General features: G+C 41.9%; 1 protein-coding gene across 1 annotated transcript in view; it reads right to left on the reverse strand.

Annotated features, from left to right (window-relative positions):
* The window catches only part of cntnap3 (contactin associated protein family member 3), a 192,631-nt gene that overhangs the window by 113,632 nt on the left and 66,588 nt on the right, over window positions 1–12,411 (reverse strand). The window contains exons 4-5 of the mRNA XM_066650672.1: window positions 9,908–10,055; window positions 5,583–5,786 (exon numbers count right to left, since the gene is read on the reverse strand). Coding sequence (XP_066506769.1) covers window positions 5,583–5,786; window positions 9,908–10,055 — 352 coding nt within the window. The remainder of the gene's footprint in view (window positions 1–5,582; window positions 5,787–9,907; window positions 10,056–12,411) is intronic.

A 12,411-nucleotide genomic window follows, 5' to 3' on the forward strand; every position in this document is an offset into this window, starting at 1 on the left:
TGTGAAGAGTCAAGCTGCATCCCAATTGTGCACTTAATACTAGTCCCTATATAGTACACTTCACAGATTATAAAACTAACACTACTACACTCAGATACTGCACTACATGATAGACAGAGGGATTTGAAGCTCATATCAAATATTGATGATTTTCATTCATTCATTATCTGTAAGCGCTTATCCAGAGTTCAGAGTCCCGGTGGGTCCAGAGCCTACCTGGAGTCATTGGGCGCAAGGCAGGAACACACCCTGGAGGGGGCGCCAGTCCTTCACAGGGCAACACACACACACTCACACACACACATTCACTCACACACTCACACCTATGGACACTTTTGAGTCGCCAATCCACCTCCGAACGTGTGTTTTTGGACTATGGGAGGAAACCAGAGTACCTGGAGGAAACCCACGCAGACACTGGGAGAACACACCACACTCCTCACAGACAGTCACCCGGAGGAAACCCACGCAGACACAGAGAGAACACACCACACTCCTCACAGACAGTCACCCAGAGGAAACCCCCACGGACACTGGGAGAACACACCACACTCCTCACAGACAGTCACCCGGAGGAAACCCCCGCGGATACTGGGAGAACACACCACACTCCTCACAGACAGTCACCCGGAGGAAACCCCCGCGTACACAGGGAGAACACACCACACTCCTCACAGACAGTCACCTGGAGGAAACCCCCGCGGATACTGGGAGAACACACCACACTCCTCACAGACAGTCACCCGGAGGAAACCCCCGCGGACACAGGGAGAACACACCACACTCCTCACAGACAGTCACCCGGAGGAAACCCCCGCGGACACAGGGAGAACACACCACACTCCTCACAGACAGTCACCCGGAGGAAACCCCCGCGGACACTGGGAGAACACACCAAACTCCTCACAGACAGTCACCCGGAGGAAACCCCCGCAGATACTGGGAGAACACACCACACTCCTCACAGACAGTCACCCGGAGGAAACCCCCGCGGACACAGGGAGAACACACCACACTCCTCACAGACAGTCACCCGGAGGAAACCCACACAGACACAGGGAGAACACACCACACTCCTCACAGACAGTCACCCGGAGGAAACCCCCGCGGACACAGGGAGAACACACCACACGTTGATCACGTCCTGTTGGTAAGAAACAGTATAGAGTGTTAATTTTGTGGTTAATACATAGTATATACTCTACAGCATTAGTGTGTTGTACACGATTGGGATGCAGCTTCAGTCAATACACGTTTTTCTAGCATACAGAGCGGTTCTGTTATCTTGTTTCTTTCTACATGTACTGACTTTTTGCTGCTTCTTCAACTTTGCCTCAGTTTTGCCCTTTTTGGATCTGGTATTCTTCTCTGTTTCACTGTGTTTGACCTCTGCCTGTGTCTCAATTTTGAGTGTGGTTTGCCCTTTTGTGAATACAGTGTCCATATCGCTTATGTCGGCCTCAGCCTTGCCTTACAGAAACAAGTATATTACAATTCGCAATTTGGACTCAATGGGTGCAAGGTGGGAACACACCCTGGACAGGGCACCAGTCCATCTCAGTGATTTATAGAGTGTGAGCGAGAACATGAAAGAGAAACGCAAAAAGGAGCAAGAAGATAACGTAGTTCTCCATTATCAGAAAGAGGGAATGATTCAGCCCTCTGTTTCTTCCAACTCCTCTAGCTCCATCTCTTTAGCCTGTTCAGAACAGTAAATTCTTTGTGAGCTTGTCCGACAAACTTTCACTAGTCCCCGACAAGTGGACAAGTGTCACTGTCGAGCCCAGCTACCAGATAAAACTTCATAGCAAAGTTCCAACGTATACTCTAACTCTTAGGACCCTATCTATTTAGGATTGCGTTATTCTGTCAGTGCCTTTTTCAGTTGCATTTACACAGTAATTATGTGAGATATATATTCAATATGTTATGTTCTTTTCTGAAGACCCTTGGCTACTCAAATATGTAATCACTTTAGTAGTGATTACTTGTGATACACTTGTTATTTTTACATATTTCTGAAAGTAAAGGCTTCAAAACATGCTCTAACCAGATTTTTGCAGAAATTGTTAGTCTAGTGTGCCATAAGCATTTTTGATGATGATGTATGAAATGGGATATTACTGTGGCAAAATAAATGAGTAGCATCAGACGCACTTAACTTTCTTGATATTCTCAGCTCTAGGATCTATGACTGATAAAACTCAGTCACAGTGGGCCCAGCTCTGAGCATTTAGTTCAGGGCCAATGTGGACAATATCCCAACTAATAAAATTGGTTTGGGTACATTGGCAATGCCCTCAGCTGCTTATAATAGTAACAATTGGTATCATTATAATAATCTTTTAAATTTTATGATGAAATAATACTTGTTTATTTTGAATACAGACAATGAAGGATTATTTAAGTTGTTATTTGATGTGAAACCTCCAACAAAAACTTTGAAACACTATAAATGAAAAATAGTAGTAGAAATAAATACAATCGCATGTTTTTGCTGAATGAATCTTTTTTTTCTGCCCGTATCAGCCAGGGTTGATTTCAGATGACTCAAATCAAAACGGATAGTAAACATCGTCATTCTTGTGTTTGAGCAAACAAATGATTTATAATAGCAGAATAAAATATGCAACACCTATTTTTAAGGTGTTATTTCTCACCAGATTACTCACAGAGCATTCACCACACGGCAATGAGAGTGCTATTTTTAGAAATGGTAGGATCTGTAGTTTCTAACGATATATGGAGTACACCAATGCCTTCAGGCATTAATGAGTTATAAAGCTGAGAAAACAAGATGTGCTTTCACCCCGCAAAATGCGGAATTCGGGTCCAAAACTTGATTTTAGTAAACTGTTGGATGAACAGGTACATTATGTTGTATGTTTATGATGCTTTCATTCATTCACTCATTCATTAGTTAGTTCATTCATTCATCTTCTGTTCCCCAGTTCATCCTGTTCAGGGCCGGGGTTGGTCCTGGGGTCCAGGGCGTCCATTGCAAAGCATCACACACTCACTCAAGTTATGGCACATATATAAGTCTTATTATTAAAATCAGTTTTGATGCCAGACCTGATGCTTAATGATATCAAAACTATGAAACCTCCCTGATGCCACAGACTGAGAGAACCTGGCTCTGCCTGACAAATAGACCTGTATTCCAGTGTCTATTAAAGCAGTCGAAGCAGTCTAATGAACATTTGTTCCTTTTCCTCTGTGGATTTCTATTTATGTCATGTTGCCAGATGTACGTACATTGTGTCAAGTTGCTTGTTATTTTGAGGAAATGGCGCCAAGGACGACGTGTTTCTGAATATATCTCCATTATAGGGAGGGAGCTGCGAATCCAGGACGAGCTAAAGCCTGCGTTTCTGTGGTCTGGCTTGACGCTGCGTGAGGCTGGCACTAGCTCCTGTGCCGTGTGAACACAGATGGCGTTCTGAGCCCGAAGCCAGCGCTTACGACAGACAGGACCACTGACAGACATAAGAGCTTTAATTCTCTCACAGTGTCACATAGCAAAACCGGCACAATATCTCCTCTAATGTTTACAGCACTGGAATATAACCTACAGGCGTAGACATTTGCAGACAATACATGAAACACTGTGGAGAAGCGGCACAGGAGGCTACGGTCACCAGGCCCAATGCCAAGTGTCAGCTAGAGGGGTTTAAAGCCTCCCAGCATTGTATGCTGCGCTGTGATTGGAGAGTCTCAGGCATGGAGGTGGGAAAATTGTAATGTGTCTGCACATGACATAGGAAGCAGGGCAAAATCAGAACGGCTTGTTTTACCAGTTACTGAAAAAAAGCAGACCACAAATAACTGACTGGGTGGTCTTGCTTTACAGTTGGTGGGTTGGTAGTAGGTTAATAAACGTATAACACGTAAATGAATGTATGCGATCGTATGAAAGTGAGAACGCAAATCAGAATATATGTATAATTCATGTGCTACTGTGTATGAATTAAAATATATATTAATTTAATAGTCTAAAATAGTTTAGAGGACAATGTTATCTGCATGTTAATTTACCGCAACCTGTACATAACCTGAACCTGTATATAGTATACATGTTCAGGTATGGTGAACTCGACTGCAGAAACTTGCTTTGTGCACAGGGGGGAAGCCGAGGGTAATGAGCTTGGCACACGAGGAGAAGTTCTTTTCTTTTTTATTTCTTACACAAAGTTGTTTCCTCACTTACATCAGGATGCATCTCTTGGCAGCAAGCAGTCAAGTTTCCCCCAATGGAATATACATTAAATACTGTAATTCTCAAAACTGTAACTTCTTTTTGACCAAATCAGAAAGTGACAAATCACTTTTACAGTGAAATTATTTCAAGTGACTTTGGCATTATGTATTTCATTCATTTGCCTTGCTGTGTCCCCTCACCATGCAACGGTGCCCAACAGTGTATAGTAATGAACACGTTGTGTAGTCTATATGCATTTGTTTAGAAATGTGTTCTTTAAAAACTGTAACTTGGTTACAAATTTTATATACTGTGATGAATATTAAGACGATTCCAAATGCATTTTTGGCCATATCTCACAGCTCTAGTTGGTAGGGATCCCATTAAAGTATATTCTTGTTGTGTAATTGGGGTTAATCTAATGGTATCAAATTTTTATCCTAGATTGGAGTATACACATCACTACAGTCCGGCTCAATATGAAAAAACTACAGACATTACGAAGCAACTCCAAACAAAGGTCGCAGCACTTTCTCATTATGTTGCCTGGGATTTTTGCCAATGCTCTGTGTTACTGACTGCTTGCCCTGCTGTCTCTCTAAATCAGCTCCAACTCATTCCCAAAGCAGCAGCCTGTGTGTTTACCGGGAGAAGAAATTCTGGGCACATTATTCTGCCCTTATTTAGTTTACACTTGCTTCCTGAGAAGTTCCAATTGACTTTAAGGTCTTGCCTATGATATTTAATGCTCCTAATGACCTAGATCATATCATACTGAGTGCCTGAAGTGTTAAAGCCCATCCAGATCATGCTGCTCAGCGGAGGCAGGCTTACTGCTAACTCACAGCGTGATCTGCAGCTCATTTGGTGGAACATCCTTTTCGTATACATCCCTTTAAATGTGGAATAGCATCCCAGAGAAATAGAATGCCTAGCACATGAGCCAAGGCCACCATGCTCAATGTCAAATGGGAGCTACAGATTATAAAATCCACAGAAATATGTCCCAACATCTGTGTAAATCATTCCCAGAATCGACAGCAAAATGTTGGACCATCACCACAGAGATGTACTCAGTTTCAGAATAAACACGGGAATCAGGGGCCATCCCAAAAGTTTTGGACACATCGTGTAGCTCTGAAAAACAAACTTGTTCAAGCCCTGCACCATCAGCAGCACCCAAAACCCGCAGTATAAATCTCCAAAGACCATACTTCAAGCTTAATCAAGAACATACATCCAGAAAAAGCCTTCCATTCACTCCTTGGACGTTCACGCCGAGGCCTGTACAAATCTGACCATAACACCTCACACCTCCTCGTTGACAGGGTTATCAACCAATTCATTCAATAACTGTGAGCAACAGAAGCCTCACACCTACCTTTCCTAAGATGGAGGAGGAGTTTCCCTTGGAGGAGCTCCAAAGTGAGAGCCTGACCATGTTGGCCTTCCATATGGATCAGTATTCCGGAGTGGTGCATGCTTTTGAAGTTCATGGTGAGCAGATCTTTTGCCGACGAGCCCGAGGCCGGATCGAACCTGAACAGCAAGTAGCTGGTTCCATCAAAACTGGCCACGTCAGACTCTGCAAAGAACACACAAGCCAACAGTCCATAATCAATACGGTGTATTGACTGAAAAATGCTAACAGCTCTCACCTTTTGTAATAATATGCCACGGTAAGCAACGGCTTTAACAATAGGATGCTTTCATTTTGGGTTCATTACTTCTCGCTCATAACCCTCCAGTCCATTCCAAATCTGGGCTTGTTATTAGAAGATTTATTACATACATTAAGTCTGTAATTATTTTTTTTTGCTGTTTGAATTAGAGCATAAATGACATTTTTGGAAAAGAAATAAACTCCTTTTTGCACATTGTTGTTGAGTCAGTTGTTGATACAGAATATAAGTCAAATATAAATGTAGTTCATTCCATTACTAAACATGTATTTACATTTCAGTAGCAAATGCTAGAGGACATTAAACCCAAATAACACAGATGACTGCATCTTAATTAAATGTTTGTGACATGCTTTGCTCCAAGTACCACAAGGATCAAACACCACAGCATTTTCTAAACAGCCTAGTCCAGAGTGTCTGTTATCAGAGCGTCACGTGTCCCCATCCTGCCGGGTCCCATTTGTCCTATTGACCCTCGGGACTACAATTCCCAGCATGCCACGGACAACCTCATCATAGACTCCACCAATCAGAAACGAGGTCACTGATCTGCATCACCTGAACACTGAGTTGTACAATTCTATAGTTTCCACACTTGACATCATAATGAGAGCAAAATCTGAACAGCATAAGTTATCTCTTGTTTTTTAACTGGGTGGTTTTGTTTGAAATCCTGTTGCTTGGTAGGCTCCAGATGCACACATTTATATACATATGTGCTAAACAGGTTAAATAATATCTTAATGACTATGAATATTTCTCAGTAAATACTACAAATTGTTCAGTAAATGCTATGAGACTAATGTTAACCAATAGTTTCTTGACTAACTTAAATACTGAAGTAATCTTAATGTATATTAATGTAGGGTTAAAATGAAAACTTGGGGTCTCATAACATGCATTCACCCAAATGTTTGCGAACCTGTGGCTTTATGGGAAACGCTCCAACCCTTTCTATGGCAGACTGGGGTTCGAGTCCCCATTCAGGCACATACAAGTTGTCACAGATAAGAGAGTCCTTGTGTAAGACTCTTAATTCTACATCTGTCTACCTCTGTAACCTCTGCTCTGGACAAAAGTGTCTGCCAAATACTGTAAATGTCATCACCCTCCTGGTGCCAGGGGCAGGGACAAATAATACTAACCAATTACACAAGTGCATTTATGATTCACCTTGATGTTGGGGGTTTAAATTATGCAAGAATATGATGAATGGATTGATACGAGTGGCTGATTTTCGTTCTTCTCTAGTTGAGAGGCAGGCCTCTAACGCCTGAGGCATATCCTACTGTGTGTGATTCTAATAAGGCTGATAAGGTCACCTGATCTTTGCTCTTTCACGTCAAATAATTGATGCCCCAATTAACTGCAGATTCTAACGCTTTCCGTTCTGAGGCAAATGACACAGCTTGATTTTTCCAGTTCAGCTTTTTCATCTGAAGGTCAATCTTGTACCCACGGTGTGCTCTGAGATCTGAGGCCCTGCGTGGTGGATATGTACTGTAGCCAGGACAAGGCGAAAGTTTAGAGAACCTAAGAACCCCACATATTTATACTAGCTATGTTTAAAAGGGACATATTATAAAAACACTACATTCTTAAATCAGTTCTAATAGATCTAACAAAAATAAACAGGACTTGTTCCCAAATTTTGATTTTTTGTTTTTCAAAACACTAGGCCTTATTCTGACGCCACAGATATTCTATAACTCGCCAAGGGTCAGTTAATGGACTGGTTCAAATCAATGCAAGATGTATTTGTGTCCATGTACGAATAGATTACCGAAATAGCCCAGGCTCTGAATACACAGAGATGAGTAATTGGCCGGCATCTTTATGGGCCTCTATCTCCGCGCTTCTGCTGACTGCTAACAATGCCGGATGTATCAAAACAGAATGAAACCATCCAGTTTAATTTTGCCAACAATACATCTCCCTCCAGTTCTGGCACAAGAGGGAGGGGAAAAAAAAATCATATACAGTATTTGTGCACAACAAAACATAAATCAGCGAATGTGAATTGCAGGCTGATTAAAAGGAGTCAAGTGGAGAAGAAGCTGTTCTTTGGCGATAAGAAGTCAAAAACACCAAATTTAAGCACTAGCCTCATCTCCTGTTGGGAACACGTAGGGGACAGAAACAGACAGATTGGAATTCATTTGGATCTTCATCAGATGCCATTGTTCCTTCGATGCCGCCGAGTAAATTACATTCTCTTTGGGAGCAATCAGTGGACGTTCTCTTGTTTTCAGCTCAGTGTTTACTGCCTGGCATCGTGTGTTTGTATTTCCCAAATGTGGCACTGTGAGCACGGGATAAACTGGAAGAGTGGACGGTTGGGGAAAAAAAAATGCTGGCAATGAATCAAAGATAGGTGCTGGTTTATAAATGTTTCCATAATAAAGGGATTCTCTCGACATTTTTAATAAGATTCTAACCACCACAACTGCCCTGAATTTACTATGTGTTTAACATATCATTTGGCCAAATCCATTTATATTCATCTACCACCTACATGGCTCATTTTATGATATAATAAGTGCATTATTTTGGTGCAGAAGTTATAGTGAAGTTTAATCCTGGCATATCCCTTTTGCTGTGTTATTGTACACCTCCTTGGCCATCAAACCGAGGCAACTGCAGGATGGTTGTTTCTTCTCTTAACATGACGCACATAAAAGTGTACTGTCCTGTAATAACTTACCTTTGAGATAAAACAAGAACAAAAATAAATCAGAGGGATGCAGATATGCACCAGGAGATCAGCTATAATAAATAATAACTCATATTGGCAAAGATTTCAGAGAGAAACATGAATTTGTATATTTTTCTGTATAACGTTGCAAGCTGTTTAGAGTCACAACCCCAACTCCAAAAAAGTTGGCAATTGATGTTTACTTACCTCATTTACATTGAGGAACATTGTTCTTAAACTGTTCCACACTTTTTAGTTGTTTCGCAGATTGGTAAAGCACTGCCCGTCTTTGTTTCTGAGAGACTCTGTGTCTCTAAAATGCATTTTTATACTCGGTCATGGGACTAAGTTGAAAATTGCTTCTCCAGCTGTTTTTTTTTTTTTTATTAGTACCATTTACTTTTCCAATCTTTTGTTGCCCCTGTCTCAAAAGTTCTATACAAGTTAACATTATAAAATTATACAATATCTCACTTTCAACATCTGTGTTCTAATGTCTGTTGTGACATTATGGTTCTATGAGATTTGTAAATCATTGCTTTCTGTTTTTATTTACATTTTACACAGCTTCTCAACTTTTCTGGAACTGGGGTTGTAAATAATTCTTCTCATGTTCTCTGTCAGCATGGCTACTATTGCTTTTGAAGCATCCCCATCGTGCTGTTAGTCATCATCTATACTCCTGTATCACCCAGGTGTAATTAGCACATGCACTCATTTGTCTCTACTTGAAAAAGAACAAAATACCTGTTGACTAAAAACTGCTCTGATGACAGGAGTCAATGAGCAGATGCTGAAGTGCCTGTAACACCTGTCCATTAGCTTCTATCATAAGAGTGTTTGGAGCTGATGAGTTTTCTGTTCTTTCAGCAAATGCTGGGTAATTCTCCTAGTAATCAGCCATATGCTACAGACATGGCAGAGATGGATAAGGTTGAAAACCCTAGGAGAACTCCTTTATTTCACTGGTGGCAAACTTAATTTAGGTATAGTCCCATATTACAAAAAAAAGTAGTTTTGCCGGCTAATACCATATCAAAAACAAGTTTACTACCTGCTTCATTCTCACTAAAAGGTCTGTTTTCACAAGTTTTTTGGGTGTTTTTCATGCTCTTTGAACAAATAGTGCTCTCCTTCATCACTACATTTGATGCTAACCAACACAGAAGTCTCTTAGGTAGCATAACAGTGTTTGGCAGTTAGCATTCTCTTCCAAGCAGATTCAGTTAAAATCTAGTGAGCAGACCTGGCATTTCTGAGCAAAGTGATCCTTTCAGGCACTTCACCACAGGTATGACATACAGAGAAATAGATCTGAGTTTTGCTTACTGTATTGGCAGCCGTAGGCCTCCAGTCTTAACCCGACTCTTCCATTCGGGTTCCAGTCCAAAGGCAACACTCGCAGGAACTGAGCAAACACTGGCTGCTGAAGCTTGTATGTCACCACACTGTCAGCGTTGGTATTCCCAGAGAAAGCCTATAAGACACAAGATGCTATGGTAACTAAGATCTGATTATACACAACATTAACTCATATATCCACTACGCTTCTGATTCAGCATGGAATCTATACACAAATGGGCACTGTGGGGATATAACCGACATAAGGTCCTGGGATTTTGGGTTCAATCCCTGCTTCAAGTCATATGTGTATATGTGGGTTTCTCCCAGGTGCTATGGTTGCCTGCCACAGAATAGGTGGACTGGCTGTGTGACCAGGAGGAGTTACACATTTGGCCCAGATTTTATGTAGATTTTATCCCACTTGTGCCATAGTAAAAGCTCTGGTAAATGTCAAAGGGAATGCATGTGTGAACAGAGCCCCTAATGTCCCAGAGTATCTCCTACACCTGCTGCACAAAAGCCACCCCATGCCTAAAGATTGTGGAACATTTCACACATCCACAATGCACCTGATACTCAAAATCTCGAAAAGAACCGCTCTGGGACATAACCCGACCTGATTTATCTGCAGTATATATGTGAAAGAAGCTTGAGTGATTGGATAAGTGCGTGATGTCCAGTGATGGACTGGTACCCTGTCCAGGGTGTGTTCCAGGGTGATTCTAGGTTGGCTCTGAACTAACTGTGATCCTGAACCGAATGAAGGAGTGGCAGAAAATGTTCTGCAAAAAATAAAATGATATGAATGTAAAAATAAAGACGTGAGTTGATCAATTTAAATGATGTTTAATACAGCAGATCTGGTGTGAACTACAGGCTAAAGCTGGTGTACATTTAAGTGCACTCCAAATCTGATGCACTGCTCTGCCCTTTCTGGAACTGAGGCCCTCCTGTAACCTGGGCAATACTTCACAGCACTACCAGAAATCGATAAACACAGGAGCAATCCACTACCCTTGCTGTGCATTTCCACCATGAAGAGTGGTCAGTGCATTCCCAATCATATACTTGTATTAAAGGAAATCAATAAGGGCCAACTTAACTCAGCAAACAAAAAATATGCCCAGTGATTCTTGCCAGCTAAGGGTACGGCTGCCATTTACAGGAAAGTAAGAAGAGCAACTTTTTATTTTGCAGTTGTGGAACACATTTATTCCATACAGTATGTGAACTGTGTGTAATTGCAAATTCTTTAGCACGGTCTAAATCTGGGTTGAGTAACGCTTTTTTGGCGCCTTTTGAAGGGATCAGGCGTCTGGTGAAGTGGAGCGTTAAGCCGAGCAAATTGCACAGTTTCCTGCTGAGGAAGCCCAGAGAAGAGCAGCTCATTTGCTTTAAAGTGCCCTCCTGAAATGCGCCGGGGAGTCAAGGTGCAAATCCTCTAGCATTAGCAGCCGCAAGCCCTCACTGAAGAAACAAGAAAGACCTTCGCCTAAACTCAAGGCGCCTCTTTGTTTGAAGACAAAAAAAAAAAAAAACATGACTCGAGGTTCGTGAAACGAGGCTGTGAATACACTGAGAGTCTGCAGAGATTGAAGTTGTCTATGGCAATTAGGTTCAGCTAAAGACGCAGTTCCGGATTTTTACGACTCCTGCCCATTTTGTGGTAACCCAGGCATGCTACATGTTTTTGTCGCTAGACCGTGAGAACAAGGCAAGGTTCGATAAACAGCCACTCAGCCTGTTGCCTTTCAAACCAAGAGCGCTCTGCATCTCGTTTTATTTCATACAAAGCTGCCCACCAAAAGCTGTAATGAAAATAATGCCGGAACATTCCCTCAGCGGCGAAGCACATGCTACATCCATTTATATTTCCCCAAGCCAGCTCTGGGCAACTTTTATTTACTGTCAATGTCAAAGTCGGCAGAGCCTACTGGAGGCGATGAAACAACTTTAAATGCTTTTGAGTGGGCTCCACTTTCCGCGAGAGTCTATTTAAATAGGCACTTCATGGAAATAGCCCTTTTCATCCTCTTTTTTATGCGAATGTTGTTTTTTTTTTCGTTTTTTTTCTGTGGCACAGGGCGAAGTAGAAACAATGTTTGATGAAGGCCAGTGGTTCTTCACACTGGTCATGAAGTACCCCCTGCTCTGAACGTTTTAGTGGATTCCTGCTTTAGCTCACCCACTTTATCTCAGTAAGGGCTTGTTAAATATTCGGAGCAGGGAATACATCAAAATATGCAAAGATGACTCCATGGGACAGTCTCACAAAGCAGGATTTTCTTTTGATAAATAAAGTTTACATCACCCTAACCCTGGACTGAGTGTCAATCACTTTACAGCGTATTGTGAAGGCTAAACTGCTCCAGGGCAGGCGGAATTTGGGATTTTGAATCGTAAACAGCCAGGACTAATGTGGGCCAATTAGGCACAGCCTTGTGACAGAGGTAAACCCCTCTGGTCATTTTCTGGCCAGGGCCATTGTC

Source organism: Hoplias malabaricus, chromosome 18 (genome assembly GCF_029633855.1).
Source record: "Hoplias malabaricus isolate fHopMal1 chromosome 18, fHopMal1.hap1, whole genome shotgun sequence".
NCBI classification, from domain to species: Eukaryota; Metazoa; Chordata; class Actinopteri; order Characiformes; family Erythrinidae; genus Hoplias; species Hoplias malabaricus.